The sequence below is a fragment of the Lissotriton vulgaris genome, chromosome 10 (assembly GCF_964263255.1).
Source record: "Lissotriton vulgaris chromosome 10, aLisVul1.2, whole genome shotgun sequence".
Classification (NCBI taxonomy): Eukaryota; Metazoa; Chordata; class Amphibia; order Caudata; family Salamandridae; genus Lissotriton; species Lissotriton vulgaris.
The window spans coordinates 1,114,770,147-1,114,789,962 of NC_141698.1; the positions used below are offsets into that span (position 1 = coordinate 1,114,770,147).

The 19,816-nt window shown below is 41.9% G+C and overlaps 1 protein-coding gene across 1 annotated transcript in view; it reads left to right on the forward strand.

Annotated features, from left to right (window-relative positions):
* Window positions 1-19,816, forward strand: part of LOC147689415 (vomeronasal type-2 receptor 26-like) — a 345,346-nt gene that overhangs the window by 193,235 nt on the left and 132,295 nt on the right. The window contains exon 3 of the mRNA XM_086939924.1: window positions 16,444-16,567. Coding sequence (XP_086796050.1) covers window positions 16,444-16,567 — 124 coding nt within the window. The remainder of the gene's footprint in view (window positions 1-16,443; window positions 16,568-19,816) is intronic.

Here is a 19,816-nt window from a genome sequence, read left to right on the forward strand (position 1 = left end):
TTAAACGGGTCTGAAAGTACCCCATTAACCAGGACTCGAGCAAAGGGCCTTTTGTACAAGAGTTCAATAGTGCGCCGAAAACCCTCCCCGATGTTAAATTTCACCAAGGCCTCCGCAAGGTAGATCCAATTTACCATATCGAAGGCCTTGGTGGCATCCAATGTTATAGCTGCCAGGAGGAGGGACGCCGTCATGGCCATATCAATGGCCCCAATGAGGTCGTAGGTTAACTTGTACAGCTGTCGACCTTTTACAAACCCCTTCTGGTCCTGATGTAGCAACTCTGGAGCAACCCCTGCCAACCGCCTGGCCAATACTGTAGTAAAGATCCTATAGTCTACATTAAGTATAGAAATTGGCCTATAGGACCCGCATGATGTGGCGGACTTGCCTGGTTTCAAAATTAGCGTAATGGAGGCACCATTCCATGACTCAGGGGGAGAATGACCCTCTATCAAGATGTAGTTGAATAGAGCAACCAGCAGAGGTGTTATCTCTTGCTCTAAAAGTTTAACTTTTCAGCCGGGAGACCATCTGGTCCTGCAGCTCTGCCTTTTTTACTGCTTCGAATGGCAGTCCTGACCTCCTCCTCTGAAATGTTTCTATCTAGAAGCATACTTTTCTCGGCAGATAGGGCAGGAAGAGAGATTTTACTAAGCCACTGTTTGGCTAAAGCTGGGTTAATGGATTTATCTTCATGATATATTCCGTTAAAAAAATCTCTAAAGGCAGATCTAATACCTTCGTCTGAAGAGACTATAGAACCTTCAGAAACTAAATTTTTTGACTTCTCAATCTGCCTTTCTTCTTGAATTTGGGCTACCTTCTCCAATCATACTTGCTATGGCTGACATGAGGTGGGAACAGTGTACTGGGTAGTGAAAGGGGTTCTATCCAAGCTGCACTGATGCTTGAAATCTTTCATAAATTGAAAGGAAGAAGCACACTTTATTCAAATTATATAAATACTCTGGAAATGTTTGAGATTAGCCAGAATGGGGTTGTCCTCTTCCAAAATTCCTGGTTTGTTTTAATGTAATTTAAAAATCCTTCTATGCAATGAGTTGGAAAAGGGACATTCTGTTTTGTTCACAGCATGTAAGGAATGAAATTATGATAGTGAGGATCATTTGCAAAAAAAAAAAAAACCTATATTTCATGGAATCTCCCACACGGAGTAAACAGAATAATTCTGTTATTAAGGTTACATCTGCTTCTGCTACAAGTCTTCACTGGAACATGGGGAGTCAAACTTTCTAAGTCTGTTCTTTTTGAAGCATAACATGACTATGAGAGTTGAGGCTCGACAATGTTTATTCATACCCTCCAACTGAAATGGTTTACACAAAAATATAAAAATGTTTTAAATGTGTTTTAAATTTTGTAATCATATGAGTAATTACTCTCTGACTTTTATTCAAATTGCTGAGTAAATGTTATAAGCTTAATTAGTAGTATACATGTTGTGTTAAGCTGGATGCTCGACAGATGTAATGAGGCTTAGGCACTGTATTTTCTGCCTATCTTTTCCCCACTTTTTACTCCATGCCTTTTAACAGAGTGTACTGCATTCTTTACTGTCAAGAGCATTGTACTGTATTGCCTAAATTGATTTATTTGTGTATTTGCACTATATCCGATCTTGCCACTCTATATTAGAGCATTCTATTCAGTACTGTTATTGTGTACTTATACTTAACAAGGTTGTATATATTCTCAGCGAATGAGGTTTTGTATTTGATTTGTCAATTATACTGTTTTAGGCCATCTGAGGGATACCCTATGGATCCCCGTGTGTTAACTTTGAATGGAATTATCTTTCAACGGTAGTGGTATATATATATTTTTTGCTTTACTACTGTTGTATTGAAGATAAGGATGATTTATTGTATTCACAGTAAATACAAATTGAATTGAATTGAAGATACCGATTATTAATATGTTGACAGATCATCATTGTCTCTTCTCCCTCCAAGGACTTCATATGTGACTGTCACATACACAAATTAAATATAAATATAATCCAACAAGTTCCCCCTTGTATTTTGAAGGACAACATATTTTTGGGGGAATTCCAAAACATTTTCAGAAGTACTCCTACAAGAGGAGGAACATGGCAGCAGGCTGAACGCCGGTCGCAGAGGCTCAGGGAGGCAGCTCGATCAGCAGGAAATGCGGAGATAGCGATGAGAAAACAGGCGGCATGATTTGGCAGTTGTAGGCGGTAAGAGTGTGATGGCGCTACTTAGAGGCTTCAAGCAAACGTTATCAACCTAATTCGCCTGTTGCTTTTGTTTTGTTACATTTCATTTCCCCGAGGTTTGGGCTCAGGCTACGGCTCCGGCTCTGGCTGTGATCACATTTCCCTGTTCCACTCAGCGGTGGCGCTAGGACCCGGGACCCGGGGGTAGGAGAGGCGCATAATTTTCAAGGGGGAGACAGAGGAAGGACGAGTGGGAGAACGCCGGACGAGTCTGTGGATGCAAACTCGCTCGGTTTTGGGGCAACTCCAGCTCCTGGGGCCAGTCTGCAAGGATATTTGTTACGCTCCTCATTTTGGTCCCACATCAATGCAGGAATCGGCGGTAAGGTGCAGTAAGCTGGGGTTGGTGGTGAAGCACGATTGCATGGATCTGGAGTTGTTAGCTGTTGCTCCGGTTAACCTTACAAGTGGGGGGGTGGTAGAGCAGTGCCGAGAGCGGGTCTTGAGGCAGAAGTTGGCCGATAAATCCACTCTATTTCCAGTCTGTTCTGCTCCTACCTTTACCGCGGGTGCCGCTCCTGTTGTCAATAATTCTACGCACGAACAGGGAGAGCTCCTAGCTGCATCACTCTCCCCGCCAAGGAGACGCAGGAATAGATATCAGCTCAGATCACAGCAGGAGCTGGGTTCGAAAGGGGTGTTGGATTTAACAGAAAGAGAGCGGCCTTCGCCATTAACCCCCTGTAAAGGGAAAAAAAGACAGGGAGCATTAAAAAAGTTAAGGGGTTGAAAGTAGCTCAACTGCCCCCCAAAAATACCCCTTCACTCAAGACCTACTTTAAAATAAGGGAACAGGCTGTGGCCGCAGAAGCATAGTCAGACACAGCCATGGCTGCTCATGAGAACAGGCCCCCCCCCCCGTTCCTCGTGGAGAACAGTTTTGCGGCTTTGGAGGGCTTGTCAGATGCTGGGAGTAGGGGAGTCGAGTCTGTTGAAGTCCTAACCACTGAGCCTCAGGCCGAGCAGTCAGCTATAGTTAGCCCTCTTCCCCCATCATACCCTTCTCACGGTACAAGAGCCTTGGAAGCCCCACAGGGTCCTCAGGTTTCTCTGACACTAACGGTTCCCACGCCACAACTATCTGGAGTGCAGGGCAATGCTCATAGCCATAGCAAGGTTTTAACTCAGTCAAATGATCTAGTTCATGTTCAGGGGGGCCGGAGGCAGTCTGATAGCTCGGACGGAGACAGGTTGGGCTCCCTCTTTCAGTCCTTAAGGGGGGACCTAATGACTAAATTTGAGATCTCGGAGAGTAATCAAAAGTCTATTCACAATAGGTTTGATTTACTGGAGTCCAAATTAGACGATGTTATCACCCGGACTGGAAAACTGGAAGTTGAAGTTACTACCCTATCTGAATCTGTCCAAGGGAACTTCAAGGATATTGATACCCTAAAACTAAAGAACAGATCCCTTGCTATGGACTTGGAGAGATTAGAAACGCTAGCCCGAAAGAACAATCTTAGAATCTTGAAAATACCCGAAGGGGAAGAACAGGATGATATTAAGGGGTTTGTCTGTAAGCTCTTAAGGGATGGGGTCCTAAAAGATCGGCCTGATATCGACTTGGAGGCGGAGATACAAAGGGTGCACAGGGACCCCTTTATGATACATACAGACAGGAAAACTCCCAGGAAGATTCTAGTGAACTTTCAGTCCTACAGTATAAAGGAGTTAATTTTGGGAAGATGTTTATCTCAGTCTGTTCTTCATCATCGGGCAAACCCATATTTAATTAGATCAGATATCGGTGGGAGAACATCCCAGAGGCAGTGGGAACTGGGTTCCAGAATGCCCGAATTGAGATAATTTGGTGCTCAAGTTCAAATGAAATTTACTGCCTTATTAAAGATCGTGTGGCGGAACAAAATGTATAACTGTAGCCAGCCTGAGGATGTGGACGACCTCCTTTCTCGGATGAGGCAGAAAACAGTACAATGAGAAAACAGAAAGGGGGAAGAGAGAATGAGGGAAATGAAGAAGAAAGAGTGAAGTATTAGGGGCAGCATAGGGGGAAGCGTTATAATAAGGTGATAATGTCATTTAAAAAAAAAGAGAAAATAAAAGTGAAGGGAAATAAAGGGAAAAATAAATAAATAAATAAATAAATAAATAAATAAATTATAAGAAGACACTTTTTTTTTAAAGCTCCATCCTCTCAAATACTAGGAGTTGTAATATCATGCCGTCATAGGTGTAGTTGAGAATAATTTAGCCAAGAGTAGTTCTCCTGGGGCCCTAAAGGTGGTTTCATTGTCAGGTATGAAGGGAGGGTTCCTCAGGGGTAGGCTTGGGAAGGGTCACTGGGTGGCAGGGAAAAGGAATAAAACATCCTCATAGGTAGAGAAAATATCTTATTTACTTAAAGCTCTGGATGTGTGGGAAGTGGGAGCCTGGACATGAGTAGGCCAACAAGCATAAAACTCCTCTCCTGCAATGTGAATGGAATGGGAGAAGCGAGAAAACAAGCCAAGGTCTGCGAATTTTTTAGAAACTCAGATGCCCATAATATTTTATTACAAGAAACCCACCTAGAGTCGAATGCTTGTAAGATTGTTCTTGGGAGACTGGGGTTGGTGCAGGAAATATTGTGTTCCAGACAGAAGGGGGCAATTAGGGGGGTCGCGATAATTACTAGGGCAAATACGGGGATAAGGTTGCTAAAGTGGGACACTGATCAGACAGGTAGGTGGTTTGTGGCAGCCCTCTCTATCTGCGGCACTCACTACACCTATGCCGTTTATTATGGCCCTAATGATGATAATCCTGGCCCCCTCCTGAAATTGGGGGCAGGGCTACTTGAGACATCAGCTCCTGTGATTCTTGGGGGGGATTTTAATTTGGTTTTTGACTATACCCTAGACCAGACCTCTAAGGTGAAGTATCACGCTCCCACCAAATCTATCTCGGCTCTTGGAATCATTATGAAAGACTTCAATTGGCACCACTAGAGGTTATTCATTCAACAGCAAAAAATATAAACAGTATTCCAGAATAGACTACTTTTTAACAGATCAACATTTGCTTGCAGATGTCATTTCGGCCTCCCATATTCCAGTGGGGATTTCCGATCACTCTGCAGTCGAATTAGTTTTCACATTGAGCTCTAGACCCATAGATACTAGATGGACACTGGATAGGATGTTGCTACTGGATGATAGAGTAAAGGCAGAGGTGAAAGAAAAAGCTATTGAATTTGTAATCCTTAACATTGGCTTCTCTACTGATCAGATAGTATGGGAGTCCTTTAATGCCTTCCTTCATGGGCTGCTGAGCTCGTCAATGGCTCACAAGAGTAATACTATTAAGAAAAAAATGTCAGACGATTTGAAAGGAATAATAGAAAAGGACTCCGAGTTACAGTTGGCTACTGTTTTAGACAGGGGGAAGATCCCGGAGCTGGGGAAGGAGCTCCTAGATTTACAAATTTCGCCTAAAGTTGCTGATGATAAGATCATTAAGGAAAAGTGGGAGGTTAGCAAATTGAAAAATGTTGAGTATGGAGAGAAATGTGGGGCCCTTTTGGCTTGGAAATCTAGAGCAGAGAGATCCAGGAATAACAGTAAAGTGTAAATTCAGAGGGAGTTAAGGCTTTCAATCATGGAGGATGGGGCTATTAGGGAGGAAGCCAGGGGGTTCATGAAAGGCTTATATCAAGAAAATATGAGCTTTGGGTTAGAGGAGCCTCAGGCCTGGCTGATCCAGAGAAAACTACCCCAAATAGCAGAAACAAATAGGAATTGTCTGGCGAGTGAGATCACAGAGGGGGAAGTAAGAGATCAACTTCGGAAAATGAACTGTGGTAAAGCTACTGGCCCAAACGGGCTACCAATCGAGGTATATAAAGTTTGCTCAGAGGCATTGATACCTGTGCTCACCACACTTTTTAACAGACTTTTAATTCATGGTTATGATATTCCCCCTAAATGGTCTGAAGCCACGATAACTCTTATAGCGAAGTCCAACAAAGACCCCAAAAAGATAGACTCCTATAGGCCTATCTCTCTTTTGAACTCGGATCTGAAGCTCTATTCTGGGATACTGGCTACTCGACTTGCCAAAATTATAAAATCATCTATTCATCCTGACCAAATAGGGTTTATCCCTGGGAGGCAGTTAAATGAGTTAACATTCCAGGTGATAGGAGCAATTGATTTAGCAGAAGAGAGAGGGTTGCCACTAGCCATACTAGCGATTGATGCGGCCAAAGCCTTTGATCAGGTAAACTGGTCATATCTTTGGGCCACCATGGCCGGTTTTAGGTTCCCTTCTGTTTTTATAGAGGGAATGAAATCACTTTACCAGAATCCACGAGCAAAAGTCCTGGTTAACGGAGGCCTATCTGAGTGGTTTAAAATCTCCTGTGGTACCAGGCAGGGCTGCCCCCGTCCCCTCTTTTGTTTTACATTTATATTGAGCCTTTTGTTTGTGCGATTAGAGCTGATCAGGTAATTCGACCCTTTAAAATAGCAGACCTGGAGCTTAAAACAGCTTTGTATGCGGGCGACCTCCTCTTATATACTTCCAACCATGAGGAGGCAATCCCTGGCCTCTTTCAACTTGCTGAGGAATTTGGAAGGTTCTCTGGGTATCAAATTAATAAGGAGAAAACAGAAATAATGGGGTGGAATAATTGTACGGTTATTTTTGGGGCTAACACAAAATTAGGTATTTGGGAATCCATCTGACTAAAAAATTGAATGATATCCCTAAATTCAGTTGGCAGATAGTTGTGAAAGAGATTACTAAAACGCTTATAAGATGGGGCAATCTGCCACTGAATATATATGGATGAGTTAACCTCATTAAAATGACAATACTTCCCAAATTAACCTTCCTTTTTAATACCATCCCATTACCCTTTGCCCCGAAAGATATCATGAGCCTCCAAGGGAAGATCGGATCCTTTATATGGGCTTCAAAATCCCCCAGGATAGCCTGGAAGAAATTAGGGAGGGGGTTGAAGATAGGAGGTCTGGCCCTACCAGATCTATTTTTGTATTGTCACGCCTTTCACTTCAAAAATTTTAGGTTATTGGCCAATAAATTAGATTCTTCCTCACAGGGCCGCCTCTTTCAGGCGTTGTTGCATGACCAACCACAGGGCCACGAGTTCTTCCTTTTTAAATTTGGCGACCAGAAATGTTATTAAAAAGTCCGACTTAAGATTCTGCAGGCAGCACTTAGGAACTGGTTATATGTCCGGAGAGCCTTGGGGATTCCAATTTTATAACACTCACGCCCCAATTTGGGACTCCCCGGGCACTGCGGAATGCCTTCAGGATCAATTGTCCCAGCCATTAAAAGCAGCAGGTCTGATCAGATGGGGGGATCTCTGGGTTGATTCAGGACTTATGGAATGGGAGTCTCTTGCGTCCCTGACCAACAGGTCTTTAACAAGATTCAAATTCTACCAACTTTTTACCTGGTGGTCAAGGCAGGCGCTGGAGGTTGAAGATGAAACTGGGATCCTTGATTCTGTCTGCTTAGGAGGACTTTGGAAACGAGAGGTCTCATTTCGGTACAGGTCGCTAACAGGGGTAAAAGAAACGTTAAATTTAGAGCTGGCAAGCCTTTGGTGCAATGTGTTAGCAGATAGCCCTGAGGAAATTCAAAAGATCTGGACAGACTCATTTTCCATGCCCCAGAGCCTAATAAAACCGGCTAATCTTAGAAGAAATCATCTGTTTATGCCTATAGGGTATATTGGACCCTGGCTAAACTATCTAAGGTTACGCTAGATAACTACTGTTGCCCTAGATGCAAACTTCCGGCAGCTGACGACCGACACATGTTTTAAGAATGTCCAGAGATTGCTGAATACTGGAAGACTGTCATTAGATTCTTACAAAAGGTCTTATCAGCTCCCATTACATGCTCTCCCAGATTGGTTATTTTTGGTTTGCCACTTGGATATAACATCAATAGCTTTGCCTCACAATTTATTTTCTATGTGATGGTTATAGCAAGGAGAGAAATCTGTAGAGAATGGAAGTCGGAGGCCCCTCCCCGGTTCGCTGACTGTTTAAGAAATATTATGTCAGTCAGTAAGCTAGATATGGCGTTTCAAGCGGAGAGCGCAGATAGGGTGTGGTCGGCACTGGTGGCCTGGTCGAAGAGCTAATGGTGGTCCAATGATTATGCCAGAGGTGTGTGGGTCCAGTCCTCCCAGGTTTCCAAGGCGCCCCATCAGAGGGAACGGGATTTGGACAAGGAAACAGCCTACCTCTGGGAGATTCCTGCTTGCTGCACACTGAATACAGGGCGGTAAACAATATCAACAGTGTGAAAGGCCTGAGGAGTTCCCATCTAGAGTATTAATCATCTGGTGGCATGTATGAGGACAAAAAAAAAAACACTTCACCCTTAGGCAGTTGGTAAAAAGATCTCCGCTAAAGAGCCCCTCTTTGAGGTGAGCCCGTTGGGCATTGCACCGCCTGCTCAACGAGGAGCAAACGCCAATGATAAAGCATGACACTCGCAAGGGTGTGTGAGGCCATTAAAACCAACAAATTGGATATCCAGGGTAGCCCTCCACTGAGCACTACCTTTACCCTTCTTGTGACCGTACCTTGTCCCTTTTTCTATCTTTCAGGAACAGCCGAGTCTGTCTTTGCTTGAGATTGTCCGACGGGGCTCTGACTGTGGCTGGACCTTCCATTCTGCTATTTTCTTGAATGGTAATCTGAGCCCTCGGATCTTGATGTGATCAACCTCCCCTCTTTTTGACATATAGGTCCAATGATTATGCCAGAGTAGTGTGGGTCCAGTCCTCCCAGGTTTCCGAGGCGCCCCATCAGAGGGAACGGGAGTTGGACAAGGAAACAGCCTACCTCTGGGAGATTCCTGCTTGCTGCACACTGAATACAGGGCGGTAAACAATATCAACAGTGTGAAAGGCCTGAGGAGTTCCCATCTAGAGTATTAATCATCTAGTGGCATGCATGAGGACAAAAAAAACAACAAAAAAAAGAAGTACTCCTACAAAGCGAATGTTGCACTACTGCCGAGAACCACTTCCTCTTCATTTTCACCAATATTGGAGTTGTTTCCTGTACACTTGTATTCTGGAAATTGATTTATGACTTATGTAAATATCAAACAAATAAAAGGTTGGAATGAGTCTGCAAAATCTTGTCAATCCCCACAAACAAGTTTGTTTACTCTGAGGAAAATGTTATTTTTAAGGTGGTTTTATACATTCAAATAGGTCTGTGGATTTGACACCCTGTGTAGCCTGCTAGGTACACCGAATCTCTATAGCTCACTGTCCTCTGAACTCCTGGCTCTGTAATAATAATGATTGTACCTTTTGTCTCCTCCTCCACAAGTCCCTTGCTCCGTAATATCATGTGTAATGTCATGTGCCCTTTGGTATTCTCCCTGGATCTTTCATACTAATGTTATCACTTCTGCCCTTCAACCATGCATCCTGTGAACTGATGGTGTCACAAACTAGCCTGCATCTGTTCCTCCATGGATCCCTTGCACTGATGTAATCACATGTGCCCAGCATCATGCACTCCCTGGACCCCTTACACTGATGCAATACATCTGCCTGCATCTGTTCCTCCATGGATACCTTGCACTGAAACAATCACATGTGTCCCGCATCTGTTCCTCCCTCGATCCCTAGCACTGATGCAATCACATCTCCTGCATCTCTCACTCCCTGGATCCCTCACACTGATGCTATGACATGTGCCCACATCTCTCGCTCTCTGGGTCCATTGCACTGATGCTATGACATGTGCCCACATCTCTCGCTCTCTGGGTCCATTGCACTGATGCTATGACATGTGCCCCATATCTGTTCATCCCTGGATCCCTAGCACTGATGCAATCACATGTGACCCACATTTCTCATTCCCTGGATCCCTCACACTGATGCCATCACATGTGCCCTGTATCTCTTTGTCCAAGCATCATTCCAAGTATCACTCACACTGATGCATTCACATGTGCCCCATATCTCTTCCTCTAAGTATCGCTTACACTGATGCACTCACGTGTGCCCCTCATCCTTTATTCCCTGGATCCCTTGCAATGATGGTATCACATATGCCTGCATTTATCATTCCCTGGATCCCTCACACTGATGCTATCACATGTGCCCTATATATTTTCCTCCAAGCATCATTCTAAGTATCATTTGCACTGATGCATTAACATGCGCCCATGCATCTCTAACTCCCTAGATCCTCACACTGATGCACTCACATGCGCCCACGCATCTCTAACTGCCTAGATCCTCACACTGATGCAATCACATGTGCTCCTCATCTTTCACTCCCTGGATCCCTCACAATGATGCTATTACATGTGCCCCACATCTCTTCATTCAAGTATCACTCACACTGATGCTATGACATCTGCCCTTTAGCTCATCCTCCTCTTATCTCTCCTATGAGTTTATAGATACAATGTGTCCCTCTAGCTGCAAGTTGTGTGATAATGTAACATCTGTATTATCCAAATTGGGTGTAAAGGGTAATCAGGCGCTCCTATAGCTTTCACACTATTTTTCTCAATATGCAAATTAATTCTCAGTATCCAGCGGTGCCTTCAACTTGGGGAATAACACCCACATCGCCGAAGAAACTCAATCCAGGATTCATTACACCATTCACAATCATTGACGTACACGCACATTATTATAAATCAGTATAGGAATGTGTCAAAATAGAACAATAATAAGTTGGGCTTCTGTTCTTTCTTTTATTTTCAATGGATCTTCCACTCCCAACGTGTTTCGTTGCAATAGGGATTGACCCAAACGACTTCGTCAGGGCTGAAAGTAATACAAATATCATAGTTGGAGTACATGTCATAATTATAAGCATTGTTATTTCATGTGATGAGCCCAAGATTTCAACCTCGTTCAGAGGGACTATTCAAAGTGAGTGACATATACGTATAACGAGATATTAGAGTGCTATTGAACATGGTTATTCATACATTTATATTCATTAAAATCCAAAGAATGAATACACATCAATTCTAATGTCAAATGTTCTATACATTTCTAATATTTACTACACCAAGTTCCTCATTGTGTAAAATGACCAATAATATCCCTAGTTTTGTTTTATCTTAGCCAACCCAAGTGAATGGCATGCTGCAATGATTTTCTAATAAAATAATAACCTTGTACCTTAAAACTCCATTTGAATCAATTGTCTGTAAGGATTAAAGTAATAAGTGTGTTACTAATAAAATTCTGAAGCACATGAGGCATAGGTCTCTCAGTACGTTTGTTATTAATAACAAAAACACATAATCTTCCTGTAAAACAATCTTACCTCTCAAAAGTCATATCCTCCACTCAAAATTCTTTACTACAGCTTATAACATGTGGCGCCGTGGCCAGGGCGACTGACTCTGGAATCTGGGATCACGGTTCGAACCTCAGTGCCGGCGGCAGATTAGCCCAGCACCATGTGACTCTGGGCAATAGCTTGCTTACAGCCTGATTCATGTAGGTAAATTGCACTCGCAAAGGGCCAGATTCTCAGAATCTGGCCCTTAGCGAGTGCGATTTTTGCATTTGGTATTCATGATACCAAATGCAAAAATCGCTATGTAAGAATTCGCATATTTGCGTGGAATGGCATTTAAGGAATCTCTAATAGAGATTCCTCAAATGCTATTCATGACACACAACAAAATTGCGATTTTGGACTTTTGGGGCCGCTATTTACCGACAGGTCAGACCTGTCGGTAAATAGCAAAATCTCAGAAAAATGCTTTTAAAAGCATCATTCAAAGTTGCATGTAGCACACACACATGTCCTTTGGACATGTGTGTGCGCAACACTTGTCCAAAAGTGCATTTTAGGGGTGCTACAGGGCGTCCTTTGGACACCCCTGGCACCCTTAAAATCGCTATCTCAGTTGCGAGTAGCAAATTGCTACTCGCAAATCCCCATTCATTCCAATGGGCCTCTTGGCCCATAGGAATGATTGGGGAGTATTTGCGAGTAGCAAATTGCTACTCGCAAATAAAGAACATGTAGGAATCGCTATTTAAGTAGCAATTCCTACATGAATGCCGTTTTGCGTGTCCTCAATAGCGATTCGCTATGAATCGCTATTAGGGACACGCAAAACGGCATGTACATGAATCAGGCTGTTAATCTTCCCGACGGGTTATTGTTCGCACTTTACAAATGTGGATTATTATAATGTCCGAATTTTAATTCTGGTATGCGACCCTAAAAGAAGACGTATTTCCATCAAAATAATGCTCATATGCTACTAATTTTAATGTCTGTCGTTTAGATGCTGAACTGATTATTAGAAAGGCAGATAAAGGGGGTAACCTAGTTATAATGAATAGGACGGACTATGAACAAGAAATATATTCCCAGTTGAATAATGTACACCTATGAAAGATTTGCATATAACCCTATGTTTTCTCTTGTGACTACTATTAATGGATTTCTCAAGAAGTGGCATGATACCTGTCTCATAGATGATGATGAATTCTTGTATTTAAAAGTGAATCGTCTACAATACCCTTGTTTGTACACATTGCCGAAAATCCTCCAAGGACCTCCCATTTCTACCATGGAGGCCGATTGTGTCGGGTAAAGGGGGACCTACAGAGCGCATTTCACAATTGGTAGACTGATTTTTACAACCAATAGTGGTAAACTTACCCTCGTACATTAAAGATACTAGGCACATTTTGAACATATTGGGAGACATCACTTGGGATGATGTTAGTAACTCTTGATGTGGTATCACTGTATACCAGTATATGGATTGAACTAGGCTTGAAAGCAGTAAACCATTTTCCATCCAAGAGACCTGCAAGCCGCTGGGAACATACTCAAATGTTATTGGCTATGACGGAACTGATATTATGTAACAACTTCTTTCTGTTTAATGACGAATGGTTTAAGCAAATACAAGGTGTGGCTATGGGCTCTGGATTATCGCTGGCCTATGCTAATCTTTTCATGGGCTGGCTGGAGGAGGTGATGATCTGGGGCTCATCGGTCAATCATTGGAATGAACATATCCTTTATTAGTGAAGTTTCATCAACACCTGCCTTATGATCTGGACAGGTACTGAAAAACTGTTACAGGACTTTATAAATTATTTGAATAACAATGATTTGAACATCGGCTTCACTACACATTCAAGCACCACAAAGGTGGTTTTCTTAGATGTAGAGCTGTATATGAAAGATAACCAAAGTCAGAGCGACGTGTACCATAAACCACGTCATGTAATGCCATATTGCACGCGGATAGTGCTCATCCCCGACACCAAATAAAGCGATCCCATTTGGGGAAATGGTTAGAGCCAGACGTGATTGTAGCAAGAATACACATTTCAAGACATGTCTTAATGACATGGAGAGAAGATTTATCCAAAGGGGTTATTCGAAACGTGATGTAGTCACCGCTAAAGAAAGGGCCTCAAAGATAAAAGGTATATCCACCTTGAAGCCGAGCCAAAAGGACTGACAGACTATGCCACCCATTAGAATGATTACAGACTTTACACCAATCAGTATGATTCGATGCAAAAGCTTAAATAAGCACTGGCATATTTTAAAAACGGATAGCACAGTGCAGGAATTCCTAACGGACAAACCTCAGATCACATACCGCAGAGGTAGAACATTGGGCACCATCTTAAGTCCCAGCTATCCTGTTAAGAAACCACAGAAAAGATGGTTGATACAATTTACAAAGGGATTTTTCAAATGTGGCCACTGCTGCATGTGTAAACATGCAAAAGATAAAATGAAACAATTTAAGGACATAAATGACAAAATATACAATATTTTGACCAACATAAACTGTAGTACGAAATATGTTGTATACATTATCCTATCTAAATGTGAAAAAATCCACGTGGGCAGCACAATAAGGGCATTACAAGATCGTGTCGGTGAACACATGAGAGCGATAAAGCAAAATGACACAAGATACCCTATTGCAGAACATGTATATAACTGTAATGCACAAGGCCCAACCCAAACATTCTAATTTTTTGGCATAGAACATATTAAGCTAGATCCACGGGGTGGGAACAGGGAACTGAAACTGCTTAGACATGAGGCAAAGTGGATCATGCATTTTTAGGGCCGTAGAGGATGGTCTTAATTTTGATCAGGAACTACAATATTTCTTGGGAGATTAGGACAAATAACTGAAGAGATAGTTATCAAATCTTCTAGTAAATATGGGTGCTTAACATTAATTGCAATAACTTTTGAATTAAATATATTTGATGGTATATGAATTATGGATGAAGAATATTGAAAGAAAGATGGAAGAATAGCCTGATGATGCTTTGTTTCAATAGGCACATGTAGGCACTCTTAAGACATAGATCCCTTGGTTGATATATATTCTGAGGGAGCGCTAGTATGGGTATATTTTTAATATGTTGGGAAACCCAAGAGGCTTATGACTTGGCAGTTGGATGATTCAAATTGGGCACCTCTACTTTGTTCCCATTTAGGTATGAATTGGGCGACTTTTCTACGACTTGGATGGTCAATGCACAGGATTAGGGTAACTTGGAGAATAATGCAAACCTTACACTGACTTTGCATTTTTCCGAGAAGGGCATGCATTGCTGCATTTACTTGCTTTCCTGAATTCAAGGATGTAGTAATTTAATTTCACAGTGGCGTAATCTCCAAACCACTGTTTTGCGTTTACACCACCATTCTAATATGGCGCTTAATCCGTGCTATCTCACTCGACTAAGATAGTGCTGGTTATTGAGGTCGAATATTCACCTCTTCCATTTCTATAGCAAGACTATGTGAAGGAAGAATCCCGGAAACTGCCTGCGTTTACCTGTATCCGGGTGGTGGGAGCAGAGAGAGGTACGTTATGCGCCTAGCGGCTGCGAACAAATGACTCTTAGATTATATATGTATCAGTTCTTTTGTTGAACGATATACCTTTGTTTACAGGTTCCCTGTACTTCAGGGACCTGTCGAAATTCTCGAAGGGATGGACTCCATTTTACATAGAACGTTGTTGCATATTATTTGTGAAGAGCCTCTGTTGAGGTAAGATAACATAGAAATTCCTGAGCATTGTAGTATTTACGGCAGGCTATCGGTACTTATGATGGCTAATTATTCTGTTATAGGTTTCCCAATAATGAGGGACCACCAGTAAAATCTAAGAAGGGATAATTTTCAATTGGAGAAGAAGGAAATATTGAAGTTCTGGTTTACACGATTACCTAAAGTAGAGGTAAGAGATAGTTGACGGAGGAATGTACTTGTCTGTGTCTATAGAAACTAGGTGTGGCAATATGAGCATTATTTTGACGGAAATACGTCTTCTTTTAGGGTTGCATACCAGCATAAAAATGTGGACATTATAAGCTGTAGTAGAGAATTTTGAGTGGAGGATAAGACCTTTGCGAGGTAAGATTGTTTCACAGGAAGATTATGTGTTTGTGTGAACAATAACAAACGTACTGAGAGACCTATGCCTCATATGCTTCAGGACTTTAATAGCAACAAACGTATTACTTTACTCCTTACAGACAATTGATTTGAATGGAGTTTTAAGGTACAAATTTATCCTTTTATTAGAAAACCATTGGAGCATGCCATTCATTTTGGGTTGGCTAAGATAAAACAACACTAGGGATATTATTGGTCATATTTCACAATCAGGAGCTGGGCGTAGTAAATAGTAGGAATGTATAGATTATTTGACATTAGAATTGATGTGCATTAATTTTTTGGATATTAATGAATATAACTGTATGGAATAATTTGAAAATACGTGCATAATCATGTTTAATAGCACTCCAATATCTCGTTATACGTATATATCACTCACTTTGAATATTCCCTCTGCACGAGGTTGAAATCTTTGGCTTATCACATGAAATAATAATGCTTGTAATTATGATATGTACTCCAAAGTTGATATTTGTATTACTTCCAGCCCTGACGAAGTCATTTAGGTCAATCCCTATAGCGACGAAATGCACCAGGAGTGGAAGCTCCAGTGAAAATAAAAGAAAGAACAGAAGCCCAACTTATTATTGTTCTATTTTGACACATTACGATACTGTGAATTATAATAATATGTGTGTGCGTCAACAAATGTAATGTCACATCTGACCTTTGCCTCTTCCCCAGTTTATTTCTCACACATGTTCTTCTTCGCCTCCTCTTCAGGTCCCTCGTTCTGTGTGCAGTGAGAGCTGTCCTCCTGGGTACAGGAAGGTCCCTCGGGAGGGCCAGCCCATCTGCTGCTACGACTGCGCCCTCTGCTCAGAAGGAGAGATTACCAACAAGAGTGGTAGGTGATAAAACACTGCATGCCAACCAATGATACTTTCCAAAGACCCAAAGGAGAAGCCTTGCACATGTAAATTACTCACAAGTGTAAGTTACCTTTGTGAATAGCCTCCTTAGTTTTTATTTATTCTGGCCGGAACATGGAAAAAAAATAATTTGAACAGAATTATACCAATATTTTGGGATCTGCCAAAGCCAGAGCTAGTCTCTCACACTTTTTCTCTCTCTCCCTACCTACTCCCAAACAATGCTGGCTTTCGGGTAGTGTGACTGACATCATCGTGCCAGGTTCAAGATCAAGAATGCACCCTTGCATGGCAGGCTGAACCGATATATGAGCAGCCTGCAAAGATCTTTTGTATACACAGACTTTTTCAGGGGATAATTGCAATGGCATGATACCTCTGGTGGTTAAAGCACTACAGGGAGAGATCTGCTATTTAGCTAGTCACAGTTTTGACTTATAAAATAGTAGCTTGGACTCATGAAATTATAGCTTGGAGTGCTGCAAATCACAACTTCAAATATTCCTGCTGCAAATCACGTGTGGCATGCAGCACACAGATTCATATTTTCTGGAGATAGCTTAGTGGGTATTTCTTTTGATGCAAAAATCCTTTTCTTATTATAATAATAATTCTAATATAGAACATTAAGCAGTGAAGTGGCATCAAAATGTTGCATCAATCAATCAGGTGTGTGTTGAGCGCAACTACTTACCCGTAAGGGTCTCAAGGTGATAGGGGTGGGGGGTGCAGGTTCCAGTCCATCAAGGAGGGGGGTCAGTCGAAGAGCCAGGATTTGAGGTTTCTTACGAAGATGGGAAGCGATGTTGTGTGTCTGAGGTGCATGTAAATAGAAAGGCATAGACTCAGAACCTAAGGGGTAGATGTATCAACATACCCTTTTGCGATTTCTAAATAGTGATTTTTAAGGAATCGCTATTTAGAAATTGGAAAATGGGATGTATGTAGAAGTTCGCTATTTTTTTGCGATTTCTTATTCTTCCTTATTTGCGAATTCGCAATTTGCGAATTTGCAATTAAGGAATAACTTCCCATTCATTCCTGATTGTTAAATAATTCTCAATTTGCGATTTGCAATTTGCTAATGGCAAATTGAGAATAATTTCAAGGGTGCAGGGGTGTCTCAAGAACACCCTTCTGCACCCCTGAAATTTACATGTGTGTGCATATGGCGCTTATACATGCCCATAGGGCATGTATGTGCATCACATGCCACCTTCACAAATGCCAAATTGTGCATTTTTAAAAGAATTTGCAAATTACCACCAACTACAAGTTGGTGGTAATTTGCGATTTCTTAACCTAAATTCGCAATTCCAAAATGCTACATACATAGCATTTAATGAATCGCAAAATTGTGATTACTTAAATGCTTAAGCAAAATAAGGAATCGCAAATCTTTGCGATTCCTTATTTTGTGATTTTTTGTTACATGTCAAAACATGCAAAAAGACCGTTTGCGATTCGCAAACTCCGGAATTCTGCGAATTTCGGCCTTTTCGAATCGCAAACGGTTTGATACATCTACCCCTTATTGTTTATTCCCCTCAATCTTTTGTGATTCTAAGGTTGGGAAAGAGGACTCCTTTAGGTAGCAATACAATTTTAACAAAAATCATTGTTTTATGATTATGGGTGGATTTACTAAGAGTTTGTTCCTGGTTTGCATCAGAAAAGTGGGGCAAATCTGGAGCAAAGTATTATTTTGATGCTTACTTTCCAGTGCAAATCCTGAATTGAGTTAGACAGTAACCCTAAGTAGCACAAAGTAGCACTATGAGCTAGTTTATGCCATGGAGGAGTACCATGGATGTTCCAAGGCACTCACCAATTGATGTTGACACTAATCCCTATCTACTAACTTTAACAGAAAGGGATAGGCATCAAACTATTATGTATCCTCAAGGCAGGCGTAAAGTTGGAGACAATATTTCCAAATTTGCATGTATGCTGCACCTTATATTACACATAGAAAGTGGTAACTTTATCAAACATTGAATTTTGTGCTGGAAGGGTAAACTTTCAGTATAAACTTGACATAACTCAATCACTCTAACCCTATTGTGTAAGGGTGTAATTAGTGCGAGGCAGCCTAAGGTACGCCAGCACTAGAGGACAGAGCAACATCACCATATCTTAATCGATAGCTTTGGTTACTGCTCATGGTAAAATAAAGTTTTTAGCAAATTAGTTAAGGAGATGTTGAGGAAGGTTCAGAATTCACCCCCAAAAGAGTAAGCCCATTGGTATTCTCAAACTGCACTTATGTAGTTACCATAGCCAAAAAGGTCATGAAGCTTATTGTGTGGTAATCGTTTTTCCACTGTTAAAGTACACATATAAAATTTATTTACATTAATATGAAACAAAAATATTTTTATAATTAATTTTAAAGTGTAATACATTTTAAATATTGTCCAAACCTTTACCATTAGGAGGTCTCCGCCCTTAACGATCTACCTCCTGGTTTCAGGGAATTGGGACAAGTAAGTCCACACTAAGGGGCCTCTTACAATGTCAGTCGGAGTTTCCTCTGAATGACAGCCTGGCAGAAAATGGACCCACTGACCTCCAGTTGATGGCCCCGACTTCCTAATTATGATGTGAACGCACATGGTGCAGTTGCATTCCCACATTTCCATATGGGACATGTGTTACAGCCATAAACTGGCCTTAGTACATTTTTACAAGGCAAATATACAAAAGAGCGCTCAGAGAGCGAGTATGGTTCCTGCTACTTGACCAGATAGTGGAGCTCATTTTAAAGGACTGCCTCCAGTGCCAACTGGTCAATCAAGGAGATCCTCCAGCACCCCTACAGATGTCAAGGTTACCTAGCGGTGTATGGCAAGAGCTCGCCATGGACTTTTAAGGACCCATTCAGTCGGGCAAATATGTCTTAGTGATAATGGACGAGTACTCCCGATTTCCGATAGCCCAGTTTGTATCATCTACCAGTGCCACCAGCACCATTGCGGTGTTGGATGAAGTGTTTGCTGCCTGGGGTGTCCCTAAAGAACTCAAGTAGCGGGAACCATACTCGTTCTCTGAGCGCTCTTTTTGTAGCGACCACTCCACGGTGACCCTCATGGGCTAAATTGATGACACCCTGGCAGAGTTGCATAGGAATGACGATCCGTTGTTCCCTCAGTAGGAGCCCCTCTGAGGTGGCAGATAGTTCTTCACTCACATGCCTGAAAGCCTGCATCTCTTGGCGAATGTGC